The sequence below is a fragment of the Natator depressus genome, chromosome 9, assembly GCF_965152275.1.
Source record: "Natator depressus isolate rNatDep1 chromosome 9, rNatDep2.hap1, whole genome shotgun sequence".
Taxonomy (NCBI): Eukaryota; Metazoa; Chordata; order Testudines; family Cheloniidae; genus Natator; species Natator depressus.
The window spans coordinates 44,754,340-44,780,454 of record NC_134242.1 but is presented as its reverse complement, the minus strand read 5'-3'; the positions used below and the strand labels follow the sequence as shown (position 1 = coordinate 44,780,454).

Below are 26,115 nucleotides of genomic sequence, written 5' to 3'. Positions count from 1 at the left end.
AGAAGATAGTCTAGTACGACAGGAACAGCTATGAAGTCCAGCGGGTAATGGTGGCGGTGATCCCTGGAGGTGAATTGTTTCCATTTTCCTTGATAGAAGGCCCTGGTAGATGACTTCCTGCTTTGCATGAGGATATTGTGCCTTGTTTCTGTGCAAGCTCCATCCAAATACCAAGCTGTGAAGTGCAGTGGGCTCGGGTTGTGGTATCAGAGCTGGCCCCACACCTGTGTGAGGAGCTCCAGGTGTGTGCAGAGGAGGAGTGGGGTGTGAGCAGAGAGGCGGAGGTGGTCTGTGAGCCAATACTGGTCAGGCCAAAAGGGAGCTAACAGTATAACCATCGCTCAGTCCTGGGAAATCTTATGCAGGACTTGTGGGATGAGCGGAATGGCATAGCATAGGATACCAGTCCAGGGGAGGAGAAGGTCATTGCCCCATGAGTCCTCCCTCACGCGCCCCTTGGAGCAATGAAAGTGGAGTTTGTGGTTCTTGCCGGTCATGAAGGGGTCCCATCGCGGAGTGCCTCACCTGTGGAAGACAGATTGGAGTGTAAGATTGTGCAGTTTCCACTTGTGGTCCATGTAGAAGGACCTGCTGAGCATGTCTGCAACGGAGTTGTGGGAGCCTGAGAGGTATGTGGCCTGGAGTGTGACATAGTGTGAGATGCACCAGTTCCACAGGTAGATGGCCTCTGCCCAGAGAGAGGGGGACTTGGTGCTGCCTTACTTGTTGACATAGACTACCGTTGCCATGTTGTCAGATAGCAGCTGAATGTGATGGGATCGTATGGGGAGAGGAACTCCCGGCAGGCAAGGCAGATGGCCTTAACTCCAGGATGATGATGGGCATCCTGGCTTCTCATTGTGTCCAGATGCGACCATGTGATGGCCATGTGACCATTCAGGTGGGGCCCCCAATCGGTGACAGAGGCACCTATGGTGAGACTAGCATGCGGGGTGGGAAGTGTAAAGGGAGTACTGACCATGATCTTAGAAGAGTTGATCTACCATGTGAGAGAGGCCAAAACAATCTGGGGGGGGCAGGGCGGTTTTGTCCAAATGATCTGTCTGTGGTCCGTAGATGGACAGGAGCCACAGCTGAAGGCAACGCATATGGAGGTGGGCATGGTACTAAGGTACATGCCACCATGTGGCTGAAGATGGAGACACATCAGCAGATGGAGGTGCGGGGGTTGCAGTGCAAATCCAGGATTATAGAAGTAAGGGTGGCAAAGCGGTCTACTGGGAGAAAAGCTCAGGCCATGATAGAGTCCAAGCGTGCACCAATAAAGGTGATCAGGTGGGTAGGGACGAGGACCGACTTTGCCTCGAGTGTTGCCAAGAGTGTTGAGGAGATTGTGAAAGGCCAGGATGGCCAATGAGAGGTGTTGGTGGGAAGGCACAATGAGGAGCTAGTGGTCCAGATAGGGAAATACAGAGTGGCCGAGATGTCACATTTACACTCTGACAACAGTGAAGACTTTATGATGACCCAAGGAGTCACCACAATACCGAAGGGGAGGACATGGAACTGGTAATGGGAGTGTCTGACTGTGAAACGGAAAAATTTCTGGTGGGCTGGCTGAATGTCGATGTGAAAATAGGCCTCTTTCATGTCGAGAGCCACAAACCAGGCATCCTGGGAGAGAGAAGGGATAATCATGAGGAGTGCTAGCATCCAGAACCTGAATTTCCTGATGAATCTGTTGAGTACCCAAAGGTCCAGAATAGGACAGTGTCTACCTCCCTTTTTTGGAATGAGGAAATATGGGGAATAAAAACCGTGTCTCCAGTAAGGAAGGCGGACATGCTCTATGGCGCCCTTGAGGAAGAGGCCATGCACTTCCTATCGGAGGAAGTCTCGATGGGAGGGATCTCCATGGTAAGTGTGGGGTGGACAATGTGGGGAGGAATAAGAGGAATTCTATGGAGTACCCGTGATGGATGATCTCCAGTACCCAACGGTCCATGGTGATCTTTCCCCAATTGTGGGCGATCAGGGCAAGACAGTCCCCAAAGATGATACAGGGCACAAGGGGAAGGGTGGGAGAAGGTTTACAGTTCTCAACCCGTGAGTCAAATCTGATGCTTGGACTGGTGTTGCAAGAGAATTGATGAGGTGGAGGTGATGGAGGCGGAGTAGTGTGATCGTTGAGGTCGCTGGCAGCAGCGGGGTGTCTCCTACTGGTGTGGATAGTAGGGCGGGTAGGGGATGTGGGGAAGGGGCAGAAGGACTGCTTCTGCTGCCATTGCCTCGGGGCCGAGGTGTAAATGCCAAGAGACCACAGAGTGGCACAAGAAGGCAGTAATGAGGTGTCCAGGGATCCAGAGAAAAGAGGGGAACCCAGATATGGGAGCAGCCGCTCTTTAGTGGGCAGTAGCAGTTCCAGGTGGCGGGGCGTGTGCAGAAACAAGTGTGGCAGGCTGGAGAGTCTGGGTGCCATCAACAGTGCAGATGGCACAGGTGGCAGCTGCATCGGTGATGATGCCAGAGTGCTGACTGGGGCCAGTGGCTGTACTGGTGGATCACGCCGATGCTTGTCCTTGCCCTCTGTCCAGGGCTGCTTGCGACCTCTAGCAGCTGAGTCAACACGCGACTTCTCACCCAACCTGGCTTGGCTTGGCAACACTGCAATTTGTGGGCAGTCCAGGTCTGCCCTTATGCCCATGGCCATACTTCTTGTACTCATGGCGGGGCCTGTTGGACTTCGGTGGTATCGATGGAACCAGCATCTGAGGGGTAGACAGAGGGGTGCTCGCCACCAGAGATGGATGCTGGTCCTGGATGTGACTGCGCATGTGGACATATAGCTTGCTCCATAAGGAACTTGTGGGGACAAAGTTCCCCGGCCTCCCATGTTCAGGGAAGAAACAAGTGGGAGATGGTGCACCTGGTAGCAACGTGGGCTTTCCCGAGGCACTACAAACACCATTGATGCTCATTGCTCACAGAGAATGAGTGAGAACACAAGGGATAGTATTTGAAGCCAATTTGCCGGGGCATAACCCCTGGGTGGGGATGCCTCCCCAACAGGGGCAGAGCTCCATTATGGAGCAAATCTAACTGTAACACTAAAGGATGCTACTTTTGGTGGGGAGGGGAAAGGTGGTTGCTGCCCTTGATGAGGTTACTCATGCCTTTGTCTCCTCAGGACTGTGTTATCTGCAACATGCATTGCATGAACACTTGAACCTCAGGGAGAATAGGATATGGCTGCCTGTTTGTTACAACTATGCTCTGGAGTCTGTCCTGGCTTCCAACTCATTTTGACCTTTAAAGTCCGAAGCGGTCTGGATGCTGACTACATAAGAGCCCACTTCTCTGTATGTGTGACAGCACATCAGCTGGAGTGACTGAGCCCATTTCCTGAGGGATTTCAGAGTAGCAGCCGTGTTAGTCTGTATTCACAAAAAGAAAAAGGAGTACCTGTGGCACCTTAGAGACTAACAAATTTATTTGAGCATAAGCTTTCGTGAGCTACAGCTCACTTCATCAGATGCATTCAGTGGAAAATACAGTGGGGAGATTTATATACATAGAGAACATGAAACAATGGGTGTTACCATATACACCGTAACGAGAGTGATCACCTAAGGTGAGCTATTACCAGCAGGAGAGCGGGATGGGGGGGGGGGAGAGAACCTTTTGTAGTGATAATCAAGGTGGTTCATTTCCAGCAGTTGACAAGAACGTCTGAGGAACAGTGGGGGGTGGAGGGGGGGGAATAAACATGGGGAAATAGTTACTTTGTGTAATGACCCATCCACTCCCAGTCTCTTTTCAAGCCTAAGTTAATTGTATATAGTTTGTAAATTAATTCCAATACAGCAGTCTCTCGTTGGAGTCTGTTTTTGAAGTTTTTTTTGTTGAAGAATTGCAAACTTTTAGGTCTGTAATCGAGTGACCAGAGAGATTGAAGTGTTCTCCCACTGGTTTTTGAATGTTATAATTTTTGACGTCTGATTTGTGTCCATTTATTCTTTTACGTAGAGACTGTCCAGTTTGACCAATGGTACATGGCAGAGGGGCATTGCTGGCACATGATGGCATATATCACATTAGTAGATGTGCAGGTGAACGAGCCTCTGATAGTGTGGCTGATATGATTAGGCCCTATGATGGTGTCCCCTGAATAGACATGTGGGCACGGTTGGCAACGGGCTTTGCTGCAAGGATAGGTTCCTGGGTTAGTGCTCCTGTTGTGTGGTGTGTGGTTGCTGGTGAGTATTTGCTTCAGGTTGGGAGGGTGTCTGTAAGCAAGGACTGACCTGTCTCCCAAGATCTGTGAGAGTGACGGGTCGTCCTTCAGGATAGGTTGTAGATCCTTGATGATGCGTTGGAGAGGTTTTAGTTGGGGGCTGAAAGTGATGGCTAGTGGCGTTCTGTTATTTTCTTTGTTGGGCCTGTCCTGTAGTAGGTGACTTCTGGGTACTCTTCTGGCTCTGTCTATCTGTTTCTTCACTTCAGCAGGTGGGTATTGTAGTTGTAAGAATGCTTGATAGATATCTTGTAGGTGTTTGTCTCTGTCTGAGGGGTTGGAGCAAATGCGGTTGTCTCATAGAGCTTGGCTGTAGACAATGGATCGTGTGGTCTGGATAAAAGCTGGAGGCATGTAGGTAGGAATAGCAGTCAGTAGGTTTCCGATATAGGGTGGTGTTTGTGACCATCGCTTATTAGCACCGTAGTGTCCGGGAAGTGGATCTCTTGTGTGGACTGGTCCAGGCTGAGGTTGATGGTGGGATGGAAGTGGTTGAAATCATGGTGGAATTCCTCAAGGGCTTCTTTTCCATGGGTCCAGATGATGAAGATGTCATCAGTGTAGCGCAAGTAGAGTAGGGGCGTTAGGGGACGAGAGCTGAGGAAGCGTTGTTCTAAGTCAGCCATAAAAATGTTGGCATACTGTGGGGCCATGCGGGTACCCATAGCAGTGCCGCTGATTTGAAGGTATACATTGTCCCCAAAGGTGAAATAGTTATGGGTGAGGACAAAGTCACAAAGTTCAGCCACCAAGTTTGCCGTGACATTATCAGGGATACTGTTCCTGATGGCTTGTAGTCCATCTTTGTGTGGAATGTTGGTATAGAGGCCAGGATTCTATATGGATTCTACATATGTACATATTTACATAGATATGGATTCTACATCCATAGTGGCCAGGATGGTGTTTTCAGGAAGATCACCGATGGATTGTAGTTTCCTCAGGAAGTTAGTGGTGTCTCGAAGATAGCTGGGAGTGCTGGTAGCGTAGGGCCTGAGGAGGGAGTCTACATAGCCAGACAATCCTGCTGTCAGGGTGCCAATGCCTGAGATGATGGGGCGCCCAGGATTTCCAGGTTTATGGATCTTGAGTAGCAGACAGAATACCCCAGGTCGGGGTTCCAGGTGTGTCTGTGCAGATTTGTTCTTGAGGGGTCTTCAGGTCCAGAACTTACTCTCCCACTTGATTTGCTGACCTTCAGGACAGCCTGCAAAGCTTATTTATTCTTGCAGACTTTCCATGAGTGGATTGGGGTTGGACACAAGTGAAATGAAGGGGATGAATCTTATTTGTGGGGATTGGGGAAGTTTTGGAGAGGCTAAGTAGGGTGAGTTGAAGAACTTTCTTTAGGGTAGGAGAATGATTACATATATTTTCATAAAACAGGATGCAGGCACAAAAGAAGAAATTTTTTAACACAAAATTCTGTGGAAGAAAAATATATTTTGCATACAACTGTCATCACAGCAGATCTTAGAAGACGTCCTAACCCAAAGACCATATCTGTCATGCCTCTTACTTTATGTTACAACCCCTATTGCATCAAGCTGGAATGCATGAGTCAGGTATAATGTATTTAATGTTTGTATGTCTTAAAGTTCAAATAAAGTCAGAGCCTCCTTGCTGACCTTACATAATGGATAATCTGGCTGTGAAGGCATGAATGGCACAGATACTGCAATCTGACATTGGTTGTGATACATCCCTTGTTTCTACTACCTTGGCAGGTCATCCAAACCATCCAACAATATTTCTTGATCAGGAGAATTTGTACCTGGAAATAATTTCCATGGGAACGCAAACTGTTTCCCTGCTGCAGACAGCTAAAATACAATTGCTCAGTTATTAGCTATTATTTTGTGCACTTTTCATTACAGAAATCTGGTTCTTTCTCATCACTGACCATGCATATGCCTATATGGTAGGTGTTGTCGTTGTCAGAGGAAATGACTTAAGATATTAGCCTGCAATTTGGTATACTCTAAAATGTTATTCTTCTAATGTTCACCAAAACAGCACATATTAAGTGAATAGTGCAGAATATTCATGGAAATTATTTTTTAATTGCAATAATCCACATCAGATAGTGTATCTGATCCACCAATCAGGGAACAGAAACATGCCAAGTGATTAATGTGTCCACTCAAAACAGCTCAAATTGGGAATACTGATCAATCCCAATGACCTGTTCACAAACAAGTTACAAACCAAGCTGTATTTGCAGAAGATATTCAGTGACTAAAATTTCAAACAACGAATACATTCAAGAAAAACGAAAATCTGTTACTGGGTAACGTGGGACAGAAAGTAAAAAAAAAAAAAAAAATGTAATCAATCTTTGCTAATTATTCCTCCAGCTCTTCATTGTTTCTCTGTACACTTAGTGTGGTGTCAGCCTTTAAAGATTTGGCTCATTGTTCCTTTTTGCAAGGCCTGTTAGTCAGACATAATGAACAAACAAAACCACTTGCTTTCCAAATGAAAGAGAAAATTTCAATATTGTCTCGGCTGCCCTGGGACATAAAAAGCAGCTGTATATAAATATGAAAAATTAATAACTGCAATAAATAGCACAGGTGCTTCTGCAGAAAAGGGGATTAAATAACTTTATTATTGGTCTTCTCAATTATACTGAACTGTGAAGGCAAAAAGCATGGGTTGCACATTGCAAATCCAGTGAATAAAACAGTGCAGTAAGAACAAATATTGGCGTCAATACCTCTGCTTCTATCCACAACAGAGTTAGAAGAGAAAAAATGTGGTAGTACTGTGCATGATGCTGAACCACAAGTCTTTCCTCTATTCCTCTTAGCACAAACATTTCAATCTAGAAAGACAAACATGACATTTGTGGGCCAGATCCTTAGATCAGTGCTTAATTTGTGCCGGGGCTTGCCAGGGCTGAGCCCCAGGTACCTCTAGGCTTGCTGCATCAGGTTTTTTGGGCACACAAGAGTTTCAAGCCGCAATGTTCCGCCTCCACTCACATGTCACTCAGCTGCCAGAGGAACGTTCCTGGAGCATTGCGCTGCTGCTTGCATGATACTTGAGCCCTGAACCTCTTGCATTACAAATTAAGTACACCCTTAGAAGGTGTAATTTGGATTAACTCTGCTGAAGTCAATGAAGCCAAGTTACATCAACTAAGAATTTGGCCCAGCATGTAAATAACATGAAGGCAAAATAATGACTGGGGACAGAATCCCTAGGAGTCATTCATGGTACCGTAGTAAAGTGAATTTCTAGGATTGTCTGTGTTAGATATAAAATGGGAGAAGGCATCGGAAGGGGGAAGAAGAGAGCTTCCTATAAGAAAGTGGAAATAGAAAGATTGAAGATTTGATCCAAATCCCATTGACTTTTCATTTATTTTATTTGGGGTTAGTTTGGGCCCCTTTATACTTCAGGTACTACAAATAACTTGCGCTCTATAAATCATCAGACGAAACAGGCTTACAGTCTAATTTATTAACACACAATTAAAAATCAATTACATAAAAATAACTATATTAAAATATTAAGGTAGCAAGGCCAAGCAGTCAAAGTAAAGAAATGCTACAATTAAGGGATTGTCTACACAATCAATCATGGCAAGCTGGGGTGTGAATTTACCTCACAGTAGCCTGCTGCTCCTGTCTAACTGTCTGTGGACCCTGGTGACAGGCATTAACAGTTTATTAATGTGTTTTGATCTAGTCATGTTTCTGAAAACAGGGACTTATAATTGAAAGTGTCAGGCAACCTTAATCATAGGCAGTGCTACCTATAGCACCTGTAAGAAAGATAAAATGTTTCCTTATTACAGGGATGTTGATCATTGCTTAAAGCTAGATAGTGGAGCAAAGTGTAACAGTGAGATTTTGTACGTGTGCTGAATTAGCTCTCAGGAATCAATGTAACTAGTAATTAGCAGTAACTAGTAATTTACGATTGAGCCAGGGCCTAAAAGTGTCAGAATGGAAAAAGTTCAGCTGTTTAAATTGCACATGGCCAAACATTTCCATAATGGAAAACGATTTTTATAGGTCCAGAATGCCCTCTGAAGTTTACAGCCTGTAATGTTCCATGGCCACTATGTTACGAGTACACTGTGAGAGAGTTGTTTCTCATCATTCCGGATAGAGCACAGCGTGTTTTTCCAGCAAGTATGACATGGCATAATTCAGTTTCTACAGCCAGTACTGCACTGGACAGTTTACAGGTTTTCTACCATTAGTATATCACAGATGGTTTCATTACTAGAGTGCTAAGATATGGTACATTGGTTGTCAAAGGACAATAAGCTAGTCCGCAGATTTCTCTGTATGATCCACAGATTTAGAGATTGTTGCATGGGGTGGGGGGTGAAGGGTATGACGTTCAGCCATTTCAACCATGTAGTTATAACTGAAATCCTCAGAAATTAAAGGATTCTGGTGACATTTCTGTACCTTTGTTCCTCCTCACTTCCTCAGAATGGAACACTTTCTGAAAGTGACAACAACTCCAGCCCACGAACAATTTATTCAAGGTTGGAGGAAGATGCAATAATCCCACTTTGGAGCAGTTCTCTACAGGGGACATCCCTTGTATGAAGAAAAAATCTTAACTGGGGATAATCTAGAAGCTAGAATCAGTTTTGAAGGAGACCTTTCACCTTCAGACCTCTGTAGTAGAAAGTCTTCAAAGTTTTGCTGAAGGCATAGTTCTTGCCCTCCGCCCCTCCCTCTTGCTCTCTCTGATTATATAAGGGTTTTCAAGCAAGCAATTTAGTTTTGTGATGCTCAGCATATTTAAATGACACTACCCAGTATAAAGGATGAGCATTTGTGTATCTCTTTTCTTTACACAATGTGTTTTACTACAATTCAGGTCAGAGAACTGCCATGACGCGCTCACTGCGTTGTCTTGTTGCCCACCTCTGAATATCCCAATCTTGCCAGTTCTGTATGTGAAAAATACTGAACTCCGTTACACCGAACAATGCTGTAAAGAATGCACAACTGGCATGTTATCGTGACTCCAGGGACCCCTCAATGCCAGTCAGGAAGGGGGTTACAAGAAGGTCCTGATACTGGTATGTACATTCTGGTTCACCAAAGAATGTCACGTGAGGTTTTAAATGAAAGCCAGGGTCATGCTGGTTGTGGATATCATTGTGAAATGTATGTACAGAGGTACTATGCAGGAGTTATGTATGATTATTGTTCTTATCTTCTGTGTCACAGCAGAGGTGCAGAAGCAGGTTTCCTGTCAGACAAAAGATTCTTATTCACCTGTCTCTCTGTCAGCATGTACAGTTACTTTGCGAACCACTGCTATCATCTTGTGCTTCTCCATAGTAGAGTATGCATGTCCATTGTGGGAACAATCCGTCCATGCTAAGAAATTAGACTCTGTTTTAAGCAACAGGTGTCATGGAACAACAGGATTTCTAAAGCCAACACCAAAGGATAGCCTGTCGTTGGCGGCTGGCATTGCACCACCTGATATCAGGAGGAAGGTAGCAAGTCAAAGGGAAAGATCTTGGCAGATGGAAGAGCCAAAGCATCCATTATACGGTCACACAGGAATAATCAAATGCCTTAAATTGCGAAAAAGTTTTATAACCAGTTTTGTGCCTTTAGATACGACTGAGGTTATGGAATGAAAGACTACGCATAGTTGGACGCACTGAAATAGATCTGGAACTCCAGGAGGACTTTCCAGGAGGGGCTGATATAGACTGGTCAATGTAGCTATGCCTGAACCACCTGTGCATGCAAACTGGCAGATCAAAGACTAATATGAATAAATGGGACTATTTTAATGACATGATATAAGCGAGTGTGGCAGCGTGCAGACCATGGAGCACCTGCTCATTTACTGACTCTTTGGGGAGACCTGTACAAAGAGGACCTTGCTGCAGCGATGGAAAAAGCCATTGCTTGTGCATGGTTCTGGAAGAACATCTAGTTTGTGACAAGGACACGGGAAGCAGCAGCAGCATGTATATTAAGCATTGTAAGCAAACACAATGGAGGCACATTTACATATGAATTCAACAGCGAAATATGACGTCAACAAGGAAGGGCACACAGCAGGGGATGAGAACCTTATCTTGTGATACACTTCAAAGATTTGCTACACTGTATTTGGGGAACAAAGAAGAAATGCTGTCATCTGGCACCTAAGAAGTAAATGGGCAGTGCATATACAGTCATAGAAATAGAATCATAACCAGGCTTGGCTGAAACACTGCAGAGGATATTTGGGGTGAGAAACTTGAGACAGAAGGTTAGCCTGTTAAGTCTGGTCTCTAGAAAGTATGGTATGGTTTTGTTTTATATGTAACTTTTTGTTTCCATTATCCTCACTCACTATCTCTTGAACCTTTGCTCAACTTATCCTTGTTTTCACTATAAATATATCTCAGTGCTGTGCTATTAAGATAGGTGCTGATTCCAAATTGAATCTTACAAGCTGGTGTGCACACTGTTTCCTCAGGGACAGCAGACCTGGTATTTCTGAGCGTGTCCAGTGGATAAGGGGCTGAACACTACAGGGAAACGCTTCAAAGGAGCTTAGTGACAGGGTGCACCTATTGTTAACCTGCAAAGCAAAATGAGGGCTGATGTTGTCCTGAGGAGAGTGCTTGTGTAGTTAACAGGCTAGTGGCACCAGGAAGCTGACACCCAGTTAAGCACAAGCAAGTCTCCATTATGATGGAGGCAGGGGTGTAACAAGGTGATTCACAGTCCTGGGTACCCCGAGAACCATCATAGTAATACACATAGGGCCCTACCAAATTCACAGTCCATTTTGGTCAATTTCACAGTCATAGGATTTTATAAATCATAAATTTCATGAGTTCAGCTATTTAAATCTGAAATGTAATTGCAGGGATGCTGACCGAACAAGGAGTTGTGGGGGTGTTGTAAGGTTATTGTAGGGGGGTTTGCAGTACTGCTACCCTTACTTCTGTACTGCTGCTGACGGCAGCACTGCCTTCAGAGCTGGGCAGCTGGATTGCGGTGGCTGCTGGCCGGGAGCCCATCCCAAAAGGCAGAGCTGCCGCCAGCAGCATGGTATGGTATTGCCACCCTTGCTTCTGCACTGTTGCCGGCAGAGCTAGCCCCTCAGTCAGCAGCTAATACTCTCTGGTCACCTAGCTCTGAAGGCGGCAATGCAGAAGTAAGGGTGACATGGTATGGTATTGCCACCCTTACTTCTGCACTGCTACTGGTGCGCGGCCAACAGCCACCACTCTCTGGCCGCTTAGCTCTGAAGGCAGCACAGAAGTAAGAGTGGCAATACCATGACACCCCCCCAAATAACCTTGTAACCCCCCTGCAACTCCCTTTTGGGTCAGCACTCCCAATTTGAGAAACGCTGGTCTTCCTTGTGAAATCTATACTGCATAGGATAAAAGAACACAGAAGACCAGATTTCACGGGGGCAGACCAGATTTCACAATCTGACACGCATTTTTTATGGCTGTGAATTTGGTAGGGCCCTAAATATACAGTAAAATTTGCGTGGTAATTCTTTTCACCAGTCTCTGATGGAATTTAAAAAACTGGAAAAAGTCTGAGTTCTCCAGAGTGTTTGAGTGAATAGGATATTTGAAGGCAATAACATAAATGAGTTGTGTTCAAAAAAGAGACTACTAGACTAGAGGAAATGTTACAAAGCAAAAAAGCTCGACTCAGAGAAATTTGAGGGAGACAAATGTATTGGTCCAAGTGGCCCATTTTAGTCTAGCAACTATTGATGCCTCTATTCAGGCCAACAAGTTAGGGAAAATGCAGCGAAGTAGTGTGCACTGAAGAACAAATAATGACAGGCGGTTCCTGGTAGTGTGCCCCATTTGTTTTGCCCAAGAAACACAATAACGAGACACACAGCTCTTGATGATTCCCCCATAAACACTCCAGAATGTAACTTTCAAACAGGTCAACAACGCAAACTGGAGACATTGTTGCTTTGTGACTCTACTGATACACAACTCCTCCTCTGACCTACGGTAAATAAATAAGTCATTCTTGTTTGTATTACTAGCAAAATATCCATGAGGGGCTGAGAAATTTGCTGAGGGTATGTCTGCACAGAAAATGCTATAATGGCACAGCTGCACCACTGTAGCATTTCAGGGTAGACACTACCTATGCCAATGGGAGGGGTTCTCCCAACGGCATAGGTAGTCCACCTCCCTGAGATGTGGCAGCTTGGTCAATGGAAGAATTCTTCCATCACCTAGTGCTGTCTACTCGGAGACTTAGGTCGGCTTAACTACACTGCTCAGGGTGTGGGTTTTTTACAACCCAAGCGACGTAACTGGGTCGATCTAAATGTATAGTGTAGACCAGCCCTGAGACAGCACATTCAGGGGAAGGAGTGAGTTACCTCCCTCCATTTGTTCAGAGAGTCAGACTGACTGGTCCACTTGGTGAGAAGATGGGTTGGCCAGATGCAAGGACTTTGGGAAAGGATAAAATTTGAAATGGGTTGCGGGGGGGGGTTTGAAAACAAAACAGAACTGAACAAAACATTCTACAGGACCACTATCACCCACCTCAAACATCTAAATCTAAACAAAGACATTGGGGACCAGATTCTGAACTAGCATAAATCAGTGCAACTCCAATAAAGGCAGTTGAGGCTCGATTTACACCACCAGAGGATCTGGACAATGATTAAATGTCTCCATGAGTCTGCTTCACAGATATGCAACATGTGGAGATTTGCCAATCTATTCCAAGGTTATATACAGGCAGAGACAAAGGAAGCTATTCTCCCCTCAGGGTCACGTATGTATGTGTATGGGTGGGGGAGTAATTGGGTTAATACAAGTAACTTCTATTCATTCTAAAGGGAGTAGCAGACATGAATCACGTGACCAGCAAGAGAATAACAACACTCAGAGCATATTGTCAGGGTAATCTAATGGGGCTTGAAACAAAGCCCGCTGAAGGGAATAGAAATCTTTCCATTAACTTCAATGAGAACTGGATCAGCCCTTAAAGAACTGACACTAACACCCCCTCTGATCTGCAGCTCCTACAGTTTGATGCTTTAATCAAAAGAATCAAATATGATATAAAGGCACCTTCTAATCCTTTTATTACATTAAAGTGCTCTGGAGCTTTGCTCCTCTGCCCCCAAACTCAGGCCAGTTCTGCTTCCATTGTCCTCAGTCCACACAGCACTGGTTCTTTGTCCCGAAGGTCACCAAAGCCACAAGGGAGGGTCTGCCAGGGGATAAATAATACTCTCTGAAGTTCCAGAAGTCGGGAATGAGTCAAATACTTTTGTTTCTCTGCCATAAGGTTCAAACAGATTCTACAGTGCAAAAAGAAAAATAGCTTCTCAGTCAGAACTGGAAGAAAAATAATCTCAGAATTTTTCTGTTAGTAAAACCATCCCAAAGGAAGTTTGAGATAGAAAAGTTGGTATGAAAACCAGTTTGTTCCAGAGAAACTCCCTCCTGCTTCCATGTCAACACTTATGTCTGGAACTGCCTAAATCAACCTTCACCAAGTGCTTTTCCACTCTTTCAAATCACTTCCAAAACCCCATCTCTTCAGAGACCATATGTGCAGAAACATCCAAACCTCTTGTGCTCCTACTAGCCACTACATGCGCTTCTTGAACTAGGAGACCTGTCCTACTTTACTAACTCTACTTAGTAGTGGCATAGTATGGGTGCGGCTGTATCAGTAATAACTTGGAAGCTAGCCTTGCCTGTTGCACACAGTACACTACCCCGTACTACAAACCTAACTATGGTTATATTATTTTTTCTGAGGTAAACAGGGCCAAACTCTTTGTGCCTTCTTAAGAAGAAATCTTTCCCTTGATGTTAGGTGTAACGCTGGTGACAGAGCAGTGTGGACACATAGTGGCTCCAAACCACAAATTGCTAGTGCACAGCAGGATGGTTCAGGTTGGGTAGCCACTCCACACACGGGAGTCTTTGCTACAGAGTACACCTAGGGATTTTAAGCCCAAATCAATATTCCTAGCCAATGTTGGGGAATAAACTAGAGATTTATATGGAGTGTGAAAATGAAGTTTTATAATGGAAGTTGACTACAGCCTTAACTGTGAAGAAGCTACCATCTCTCCAGAGCACTAGTAATAGTTTTGAACAATTAACAAACCAGTTTTCTGATTCTGTTATTGTGGCAATGGTTAGATTAAATTTTGGGGGGAGTCCCATATAATTGAGAGATTGGTTTTACAAACCAATAGAAATACTGGGTAACGTACAGAGACTGCAAGGTGTTTTGGCACAAAAAGCTTTTGGAATCAAAAATCTGTTTGGATATTTTTCCCCAAAGGGAAGAAGTATTCTGTGATAGGGTGCTCATCTCTTCCCCCAACTCCCCAAACTAGGAATGCATTTAATACTAGCAAAGAACAGAAGTTATTAACAGTATCCCCTAGTACTTGCATTGCCCTTGACAAGCCTAACAAAGCTGCTATAGCCTTCACAATTTAATAGCTCACATGAGATTGGCAAAAACATTTCAAAATACATTGCTCTATCTTGGGTGTCTTGTTTTTATTTGGAAGGAATCTGAGAGAATGAGGATGCTATTGAGGAAAAGCCTGGGGTGAAGCTCGATTCAAAACTGTCTACGTCATTAAAATGAAAACACTGTTTGGGTGGAATTAATGTCAATTTGTGCATATTTGTATACAGAAATCTCATATACCTGCATACAAATATGTGTGTATATACATATAGGGCAAGACACATGGTCTTTTGCATGACTGGAAGGGTGCAAAGAAACCATCAGCCTGCCCTAAAAAGGCTGACAAGGATTTCCCTGCCCTAAAGAGCCTAGGATAATCCTCAACTCACATAAAGCAGGCGTAGTCCGCTTTACATCACCAACTCCTCATCTCTTGTTGTAGAGGAGGGGGCAAAACGAGGAGCAGAACTGGGCAGGACCATAGCACACAGTGTTCTGTCTGATCCTCAGCTGGTAGAGAGGTCCCTGTGGGATTCCTCCAGACAGTGTAACTTAGAGCAACCCGGAACCACCTCTGGCTGCCCCAGGATTGAGAGTGCAGAAAGGTGTCTCGACAGCTACCTGGGAAACCTGTTCTACCTCCCTAATCAGGTGCTCTGGACATGTGAGGAGTACAGCTAAGGATCTGGCCCACAGTATATACCATATTCACTATGAAGTATTTGCATGAAACTTTTTTAAATAAAATGCAAAATACCTCTGATGCAATATTAAAAGTTTGCACATTTAAGAATCTCTCTCTCTCTCTCTCTCTCTCTCTCTCACACACACAAATCTGAAAATGCAGAGTTTTTAGAACATGATGCTGCAAACGTGTATGTATGTGCTTAACTTTAAGCATATGAGTAGTCCCAGTGATTTCTATCGGACTGCTCACATGTGTAAAGTTACTTATATGCTCACACCTTTACTGGATCTGGGCATTAGACTACAGGGTCCTCAGGGAAGAAACTGTCAATTTCTTGTCCTTTACAGCGTTGAGCACCATTGGTACCTAATAAATAAATGATTGCTGCTTCCAAACCATAGTTGTCTCTGTTCAAATCTTGGCCACAGTAACATGTGGGATCTGCAAACAGGGACCTGAGCCAGCAGAAGGAGGGAGGGAGGGCATTTGTTATCCAGCTACGTTTGCTTTAGAGTCTGGCTATCAGTTGGGAGAATATACTCACATGAAGACATAAAAGAGGCAATAAATCATCTCTCCTAGACTATATGCATGAATATAGTATATCACTTCCAAAAGATTGATCTATCTAATTATGTATGTTGTAGCTGGAAGTCTGGTCTGACAATTTCTTTCCCAGATTATTTTGTATCCTTGAGATTGATTATATCCTTCCGAGGCAAAATGTTACACGGAGAATGGTATGTTTTAAAGACTTATTTTTTTTCATATTGTTCGCTCATGAAGTGTATGACAAATGTATAATAAACAAAATATCTTAATGATTCTAGATGTATTATTCTTAAATGCAATGGACTATACTCTGTACATTAGTTTATGCGGTCTTTTGCAATATTGAAATTTACCTGAATTATTTGATGGTAACTTAACCTGTTTTAGTAATGGTGTTACAGTGCTGAATCCCATGGAATGACTAAAGATGCAATTTTAAAAACTACGTTTTAGAATCAAATTACAGCTTCCATTACTGTATTTACTAGGGCTGTCGATTAATCGCAGTTACTTATGCGTTTAACTAAAAAAAATTAATTGCGATTAATCGCACTGTTAAACAATAGAATACCAATTCAAATGTATTAATTTTGGATGTTTTCTACATATTTATATATACTGTATTCTGTGTTGTAACTGAAAATCAAAGTATATCTTATTCTTGATTATAAATATTTACTCTGTGAAAGAAAAAACAAAAGAAATAGTATTTTTCAATTCACCTCATAGCAAGTACTGTAGTGCAATCTCTGTGTCATGAAAGTGCAACTTAAAACTGTAGACTTTTTTTGTTACTCAAAAACAAAACAATGTAAAACTTCAGAGCCTACAACTCCACTCAGTCCTACTTCTTGTTCAGCCAACCACTAAGACAAACAAGTTTTTTTACATTTACAGGAGATAATGCTGCCATCTTCATATTTATAATGTCAACAGAAAGTGAGAACAGGCATTTGCATGGCACTTTTGTAGCTGGCATTGCAAGGTATTTACGTGCCAGATATGCTAAACATTCGTATGCCCCTTCATGCGTCCGCCACTATTCCAGAAGACATGCTTCCATGCTGATGCCACTCGTTAAAAGAATAATGCGTTAATTAAATTTGTGACTGAACTTCTTGGGGGAGAATTTTATCCCCTGCTCTGTTTTACCTGCATTCTACCATAAATTTCATGTTATAGCAGTCTTGGGTGATGACCCAGCACATGTTGTTCATTTTAAGGACACTTTCACTGCAGATTTGACAAAACGCAAAGAAGGTACTAATGTGAGATTTCGAAAGATAGCTACAGCTTTAGACCCAAGGTTTAAGGATCTGAAGTGCCTTCCAAAACTTGAGAGGGACGAGGTATGGAGCATGCTTTCAAAACTCTTAAAAGAGCAACACTCCGATGAGGAAACTACAGAACCTGAACCACCAAAAAGGCAAATCAACCTTCTGCTGCTGGCATCTGATTCAGATAATGAAAATGAACATGCGTCGGTCCGCACTGTTTTGGATTGTTATTGGTCAGACGTATGTCCGCTGGAATGGTGGTTGAAGCATGAGGGCACATATGAATCTTTAGCACATATGGCATGGAAATACCTTGCGATGCTGGCTACAACAGTGCCATGAGAATGCCTGGTCTCATTTTCAGGTGACATTGTAAACAAGAAGTGGTCAGCATTATTTCCTGCAAATGTAAACAAATTTGTTTGAATGATTGGCTGAAAAAGCAGTAGGACTGAGTGGACTTGCAGGCTCTAAAGTTTTACATTGCTTTATTTTTGAATGCACTTATTTACTGTACATAATTCTACATTTGTAAGTTCAACTTTCATGATAAAGAGATTGCACTACCGTACTTGTATTAGGTGAATTGAAAAATACTATTTCTTTTGTTTTTTTACAGCGCAAATAGTTGTAATCAAAAATAAATATAAAGTGAGCACTGTACATTTTGTATTGTAATTGAAATCAATATATTTGAAAATGTAGAAAACATCCAAAAATATTTAAATAAATGGTATTCTATTATTGCTTAACAGTACGATTAATTGCGATTCATTTTGTTAATCGCATGACAGCCCTAGTATTTACCTCTTTTATAGAGTGATGCACATAATTCATACCCCATAACATGAAAGAAATCTCTTTTCTGTGCATTAGTTATTTTGTTAACTAGAAGCATTATATATATTTTCTGGGTGTATTGATCAATGTGTTTTTCAACTGAAGCCAATGAAACAACAAATAAAATATATTTCAAACTATTGCAAAACTGGTGATTTAAACTAGGAGTTCTTTTGGAAGCCCCCTCAACATGCTATAAAAACTCCATGGCCCGGGGGGAGGCCTTTGGGCTTCAGCTGTGAGTGGGGAGGCTTCTGCCCCACAGGACTGGGGTGGTGCTTGGGAGCCCTGTGGGATGGGGGGCTCCAGGCTTCTGCGCTGCAGGGCAGCTTCTGCTCGGCCTCGGGACACCTGGGCTCAGAGCTTCAGCTCTGCAAGGTGCTGGGACTCGGGGCTTCAGCCCCATAGGGCGCCGGGTTCTAGCCGCCTCACGGGGATCACAGGGCTTCCACCCTGCAGGATGCTGGGGCTTGGGACTCCAAGCTTCAGCAGCTGGGTGCCTGGACTCGGGTGTCTGAGTGGCTCTGCTTGGCAGACCCCCTGAAATGGTTTGTGGCCCCACAGTGGGCCATGGACCCCTGGTTGAGAATCACTGATCTAAACTATATGGCATGATCACAGAATCATAGAAATATAGGGCTGGAATGGACCCGGAGAGGTCATCTAGTCCAGCCCCTGGCGCTGAGGCAGGACCAAGAATACCTAGACCATCCCTGATAGGTGTCTGTGTAACCTGTTCTTAAACACTCCCAGTGACTGGGGTTCCACAGGGTCCCATTGGAAGCTATTCCAAAATTTAACTATGCTTACACTTAAGAACAGGTTTCAGAGTAACAGCCGTGTTAGTCTGTATTCGCAAAAAGAAAAGGAGTACTTGTGGCACCTTAGAGACTAACCAATTTATCTTGCCTACAGACAGCCCCCCAACCTGAAGCAAATACTCACCAACAACCACATACCACACAACAGAACCACTAACCCAGGAACCTATCCTTGCAACAGAACCACTAACCCAGGAACCTATCCTTGCAACAGAACCACTAACCCAGGAACCTATCCTTGCAACAAAGCCCGTTGCCAACTGTGCCCACATATCTATTCAGGGGACACCATCACAGGGCCTAATAACATCAGCCACACTATCAGAGGCTCGTTCACCTGCACATCCACCAATATGATATATGCCATCATGTGCCAGCAATGCCCCTCTGCCACGTACATTGGTCAAACTGGACAGTCTCTATGTAAAAGAATAAATGGACACAAATCAGATGTCAAGAATTATAACATTCATAAACCAGTCAGAGAACACTTCAATCTCTCTGGTCACGCAATCAGAGACATGAAGGTCGTTATCTTACAACAAAAAAACTTCACATCCTGAGTCCAGCGAGAAACTGCTGAATTGGAATTCATTTGCAAATTGGATACTATTAATTTAGGCTTAAATAGAGACTGGGAGTGGCTAAGTCATTATGCAAGGTAGCCTATTTCCCCTTGTTTTTTCCTACCCCCCCTCCCCGCCCCAGACGTTCTGGTTAAACTTGGATTTATGCTGGAAGTGGCCCACCTTGATTGTCATGCACATTGTGGGGAGAGTGGTCAGTTTGGATGAGCTATTGCCAGCAGGAGAGTGAGTTTGTGTGTGTGGGGGGGGGGGTGAGAAAACCTGGATTTGTGCTGGAAATGGCCCACCTTGATTGTCATGCACATTGTAGGGAGAGTGGTCACTTTGGATGAGCTATTACCAGCAGGAGAGTGAGTTTGTGTGTGTATGGAGGTGGGGGAAGTGAGAAAACCTGTATTTGTGCTGGAAATGGCCCACCTTGATTATCATGCACATTGTAGGGAGAGTGGTCACTTTGGATGAGCTATTACCAGCAGGAGAGTGAGTTTGTGTGTGTATGGAGGTGGGGGAGTGAGAAAACCTGTATTTGTGCTGGAAATGGCCCACCTTGATTTTCATGCAGGTTGTAAGGAGAGTGGTCACTTTGGATAGGCTATTACCAGCAGGAGAGTGAGTTTGTGTGTGTGGTTTTTGGAGGGGGGTGAGGGGGTGAGAGAACCTGGATTTCTGCAGGAAATGGCCCACCTTGATTATCATACACATTGTGAAGAGAGTGGTCACTTTGGATGGGCTATTACCAGCAAGAGAGTGAGTTTGTCTGTGGGGGGGCGGAGGGTGAGAAAACCTGGATTTGTGCTGGAAATGGCCCAACTTGATGATCACTTTAGATAAGCTATTACCAGCAGGAGAGTGGGGTGGGAGGAGGTATTGTTTCATGGTGTCTGTGTATATAATGTCTTCTGCAATTTCCACAGTATGCATCCGATGAAGTGAGCTGTAGCTCACGAAAGCTCATGCTCAAATAAATTGGTTAGTCTCTAAGGTGCCACAAGTACTCCTTTTCTTTTTACACTTAAGAAGTTTCTCCTAATATCTAACTTAAATCTGCTTTGCTTCAGATTAAGCTTACTATCCTATCTTCAGTGGACATGCAGAACAATTGATCACCATCCTCTTTGTAATGGTCCTTAATATATTTGAAGGTCCCTCCTCAGTCTTCTTTTCACAAGACTAAACATGCCCAGTTTTTTTAAACTTTCCTCATAGGTCAGGTTTTCTAAACCTTTTTTTCCCCTCCATCTTTGTTGCTCTTCTCTGAACTCTTTCCAATTTGTCCACATCTTTCTTAAAGTGTGATGCCCAGAATTGGACACAGTGTTCCAACTGAGACCTCACCAATGCTGAGTAGTGCTGGACAATTACCTTCCATTTCTTACACATGACACTTCTGTTACTATAAAATAAACTATAACCCCTTTTCAGCAGTACTACTGCCTAGCCAGTTATTCTCCATTTTGTAATTGTGCATTTGATATTTTTCTTCTTAACCGAAGTCTTCTTAACTGAAGCATAGGTCTATATTGAATTAAATCTTGTTGATTTCAGACCAATTCTCCAATTTGTCAAGGTAGTTTTGAATTCTAATGTTGTCCTCCAAAGTGCTAGCAACCCCTCCCAGCTTGGTGTTGTATGCAAATTTTACAAGCATACTCTACTCTATTATCCAAGTCATTAATAAAAATATTGAACAGTACTGGACCTAGGATAGATTCCCTGCAAGACCCCACTAGATACTTCTCCCCAGTTTGACTGTTATGTAATACGTATTAGATTTATCATTGACTTTAATGGGGCCAGGATGTCATAAAGATATATTAAGTCCATTGACATAAATAAATAGAAAAAAATGACCAGTTTAGTCATTGCTTTCAAAGATAATTTCCAGAGGCTTGATTCCTTCCTCTGTACCCAACCTATCAATGCTGTTGATCTTGGAAAAATCATCTAGTAAACAAAGATATGCTCAGGTACAATAGTGAATTTTCCAATTTATGCAGAAACATGCTCCCCACAGCAGAGAGTAGGAATGAGCCCTTTGTCTAAGATCTGATATGTTCTAAATCAGTCATGCCTAAGTCTACTTGCCCAGCTTGATTAATTTTATTTGATGAGCAAATAAAGTATTATTGTTTTCTTCACTATTGTCACCGTCATGGTACGGGTGAGTAAGTAGATTTTGTGCCTAAACCAGTCAAAGTTCTAGATAATTTTACAATTCTTAAATTAAATGCATATGCTTCAATTTCATGTAATTTATAGCTACAAGTGTCCAATTTATTATGTTTCCATATCGCAGGACTGAAAAACTACACAGCATTAGTAATACAGCTTCCCCCTGCTGTATTTTTCAGCTGATCATACTTTGGATATGTGTGGATCTGTTGCCTGGAACTACCCCAAACAAAAATATAATCTCAACCAAAAATCTCTTTTAAGTACATTCTCTCTGCTCATGAAAAAGCTTTGACAGGGCCTCCAAGAAAATATTTTTCCCCTTTTCTTTTCTTAGGAATTGGTTAATATAATTCAAACCCATCCTCTATTATTACTTTTTGATTGGTTTCTTTCTTGGCTCCTACACATCCTCGACCAGTTCTTCCCAGGTGGGCTGTGTAAGCCTTCCCCCTTTTCTTCTATCCCGCAAACCCCTTTGTCAATAAGTCATTCTACTTCCATAAAAGGCTTCATTGTCATTTCACAACCATTGTCTACTGATCCCAAACTGAAAAAAACTGAAGTTAAAAATAAGGAAATTTGGTCTGCCAAATGTTTAAAAATACATTTCAATCTTTCTCTGTTTATTTAAAGATGGCTAAGAATGAGGCTATCTGCAAGGAAATTGGCATGCTTTCCTTGCCCTAGACCAATGAAATACCAGTGGAGATGCAATAAAGCAGGGAAAACACAGCTTGGAAAAGTTTATTAAATGATTATATTTTAGCTTCTTCACTTGTAATTCCCCCAAGGCTATTACTGAAAACCTTCAAGAAGATCCTGCCTAGAAATATTTTTATTTTATAGAGGCTATGGGCTTTGATGCACCACTGAAGTTCATCAAGATGGCTGGGAACTGGGAAGGTTTATGTTAGAAATGTCCATTCTAAATTTTCAGGTATTTGTTCATTTAAAATTCCTGCATTAAAAATTAGTATTCCATTATACTGTGCCATTCCAGAAGTCCATCATGCAGAAAGGCACTTTGCTAATGCTAATTGATGCTAAATGATGGAATCATTATCCATCAGAACCAGTGGACAAGGTAAATAATGTGCTACCTGTTATTGGGCCAACAAAACAAGTTGCAATACACAAGCTTACAGGGCACAGGCCAATAAACAAATAATCAGTGTTGACTGGTTGACCTGATAAGTCTATGGATCTGAAATGCCAACAGATCCAGAAATGCTTCAAGACCTTCGCAAGTTACAACTGCTCTGGACAAATCAATATCCTTTACTCACCCAAAGTTACATAAGCAGTTAACAAAGACAATGAACTCTAAAGAAAAAAAGCTCTTGTCCTCAGTAATAAAGAATGAAGAAAATGAAATACAGAGAATATCTGATATAGAAACAGAAACATTTCCAAGTGAAACAAAATATTTTTCAGAATTTATCACAAGGTATAAAGATTTCTTTAAGGATATCTGTAATCCCTACAATATTATATTTTATCCTTTTCCTTTAACCTCCCTCCCCTCACAAGAACTAGGAAGTTACCTACAAAAACTATGTTAAAAGAATGTTATTTAGGTTGCATACTCAAGCACTTGAAAAATCAGAAAATGCAGTAAACACCTTCCATAGTTTGAAATGTATCCAATACATGTTGTGGAATACATTTCCTGTGCTGCTAAACATATCAGAGGCTACTGGCCAAATACACCTCAGGTACCAGCTAAATGTGGGTGAATGCATTCCTAGTGCTGTCATATGTATCATGTCACTTCCAATTCCCTTTCATTACAAAGTGAAGTGGATGTAACAGCACAGGAAACTGAGCAAGAGAGTAGTTTTGTGGCAAATCTTGTTTTATCCTACCAGTTTTCCCATCTATATCACAGCATTAGATGCCTTGGTGTTCTTCTAGATTCTTTATGATTACTTGCCAATAATAAGGGGAAAACCAGTAATGGGATGAATTCTTAGTTCTATGCTGCTGTGGTGGCATGAAGAGGCTGTAAAGTGGGTGGAAACAGCGCCTGGTAAGCCGCTTTCATTAGAAGCCTCCTCACCGGTATAGAGCTACCACAGAGACCCTATGATGGGTCTGCTCCCACCCCCATTGTAGCAGTGTAGCTGGAGCATGCTGTATTCCAATTATTCTCTGCTCCCTATGATGCACAGGGGGTTGTGGGAAGCAGAGTGGAAGTTAGAGCAGCTCTAAGGCTTCCACTTTCCCAATAGTACAGGGAGACTGGTACTGGAAGGAGTATATGCTGTACTGTTTTAAAAGGGTGTTGTACCTGTTGTTTCTAAGTATGTACCTCATACAGCTCCTAGAAGCTTTATGGCTGCCTCTGACACAGGCATACGGTGGAGCCACCACCATTCCAGCCGTAGCTGACCCCTGAGAAAGTATAATACATCTTTTATCGGTGGCCCTCCACCTTGTGCAGGTCACAAAAAGGTAGCAGAGCATATAGCACACTCAGTACGGCAGTCTGTGTTATAGTTCATAGGGAGCATGTCCTCAGCTCCTCCAATGAAATGTTTATTAATTCACCCAAAGGAAAGAGCATTCTATATATTGTGTAATACTGCACAGCACGACACCTATTTTAATGCACTAGACAAGGGCATTGTACTTTTGCAGCCAGACAGATCCTGTGTGTTGACTAATTACTCATCACACCAGTTAGACTATGGAACACGTTCTAATTTGAGACAAGCAATTAAATTGATGTCAGCATTAAAGAACCCTTTGCTAAAACCATCCCCTTCACTAATGTGCTACTTGTTTGGACATAAGCTTGCGTTCAAGGTGAAAGGTTTGAACATGTGTTCAGAACAATCCTTTCAAGGACTTCAAAATCATCATTCTAGCCCCACTAAGTAAAAATGCTTACCACACTTCAGATCACACCACCCCGGAAAGTATTCCAGCCTGTGCTGCTCACTCATGTCTGTATGTTACCTTTCTGCCTAAAAACACACGAGAAGAGAGGAACTCCTAACTGAAGTTACCTGCAGTTTAGGGAGCTGAAGTTCCATTTTATATCACATCAGCATTCCTTCGATGCTGGAGCCAGCAGCTATATGGAAAACCCAAATGTGAGTTTGGGATGATAATGCAATTAAAATGGCGACCGCAGAAAGTGAATACTGAAGCTGTACCCATTTAACCAGGACCCTATTGCAACGGTGATGCCTCACTACCAAAAACAGCCTCCTTTCTGCTTCTTCACAGACCTACAGTTGCAATACCTCATTGATGGCAAGTTGTTCTCCTCCTCCTCCAGGGTGGCCGTAGCGGTGACTGGAACTCCGAAAGTCCTCATACAGATCCTCCTCACTTCCCACATCGTCTGTAAGAGCTGTCTTATCCAGCGCCCCATCAGTGATCACTGCAACAAGAAATGAACTGCTTAACAACACTGCTGAGCAGAGACATGAATGACAGCAGATGGAAAAGATCATTAATCTTGGATTTTAAAGTAAATTATTTTCAAATCTGTTCTGCTAGCATGACTGAGAGGTGCTGATTGATGTCACTAGAAATCAAAGTTGTCGGTTTATACAGAGACCATGAACAGCAAAGGCACTAATAATGCAAACTGTCACAAGCAGCCACACAAAAATGGCTAAAACACAATGTAAAGGAACTACCAGTGCTGCAAGAGGACTGTTCACTACTCATGCCCATTTCAAGTTCTATCTCACTATGGCCCTGATCCTGCAAACCATTATGAACATCCGTGAATATGCCCACTGAGATCTGTAGGACTACTCACATGCCCATTAAGTTGAGCACATGCACCAGTGTTTGCAGGATTGGAGCCTAAGTGAAGAGCAAAACAAAAGCTATTTTCACACAAAATCTCAACCTCTGTGCAGGTGAGTGAAGAACTCAACCATCATCCTCTTCCTATTTTGGCAAACAATGCATAGAGTTAGTCAGAAAAAAAATAGGAAAGTCAAGGGAACGTAAACTTAAGTTTGGATTCAGGTAGAAATCCTGGGTGGTCAGAGCTGTTTCACCTTTGCTAAAGCTTGACTGATACCAGCTTATACACATCTGAATTTATTACCATCTTTGCTCTTTCATTTTGATAAATGAAGGTTACTTACCTGTAACTGGAAGTTCTTTGAAATGCACGATCCCTATCGGTATTCCACACATGGGATACGCATGCCCACTATGCACCTGAGTCTGGAATATTTTATAGACAGTGTCCATTGGCCCACAAATGCACCATAGCTCTCCTCATTATCTGAAGCAAGGGCACAAAAGGTGGTGTGCACCAACACCTCTCCAGTTCCCATTCTTACTGCAGTTCAAATAATCTGCAGCAGCAGGGACAGAAGGTGGTGTGACAAAGCTCTGTCCTTGCCTCCGTGGGTCCCATGTTTCCTGGCGGATTTCACTAGCCTCAGAGGCTCACTGTGACCCTCCCCATAACCCTTCTTTCTCTCGAGACAAGGGTCACAGTCTAC

General features: G+C 43.0%; 1 protein-coding gene across 1 annotated transcript in view; it reads right to left on the bottom strand.

Moving 5' to 3' along the window:
• Positions 1-26,115, bottom strand: part of ARHGEF4 (Rho guanine nucleotide exchange factor 4) — a 326,464-nt gene that overhangs the window by 43,335 nt on the left and 257,014 nt on the right. Inside the window, exon 7 of the mRNA XM_074964006.1 lies at positions 24,886-25,025. Within this exon, the coding sequence (XP_074820107.1) occupies positions 24,886-25,025 (140 nt within the window). The remainder of the gene's footprint in view (positions 1-24,885; positions 25,026-26,115) is intronic.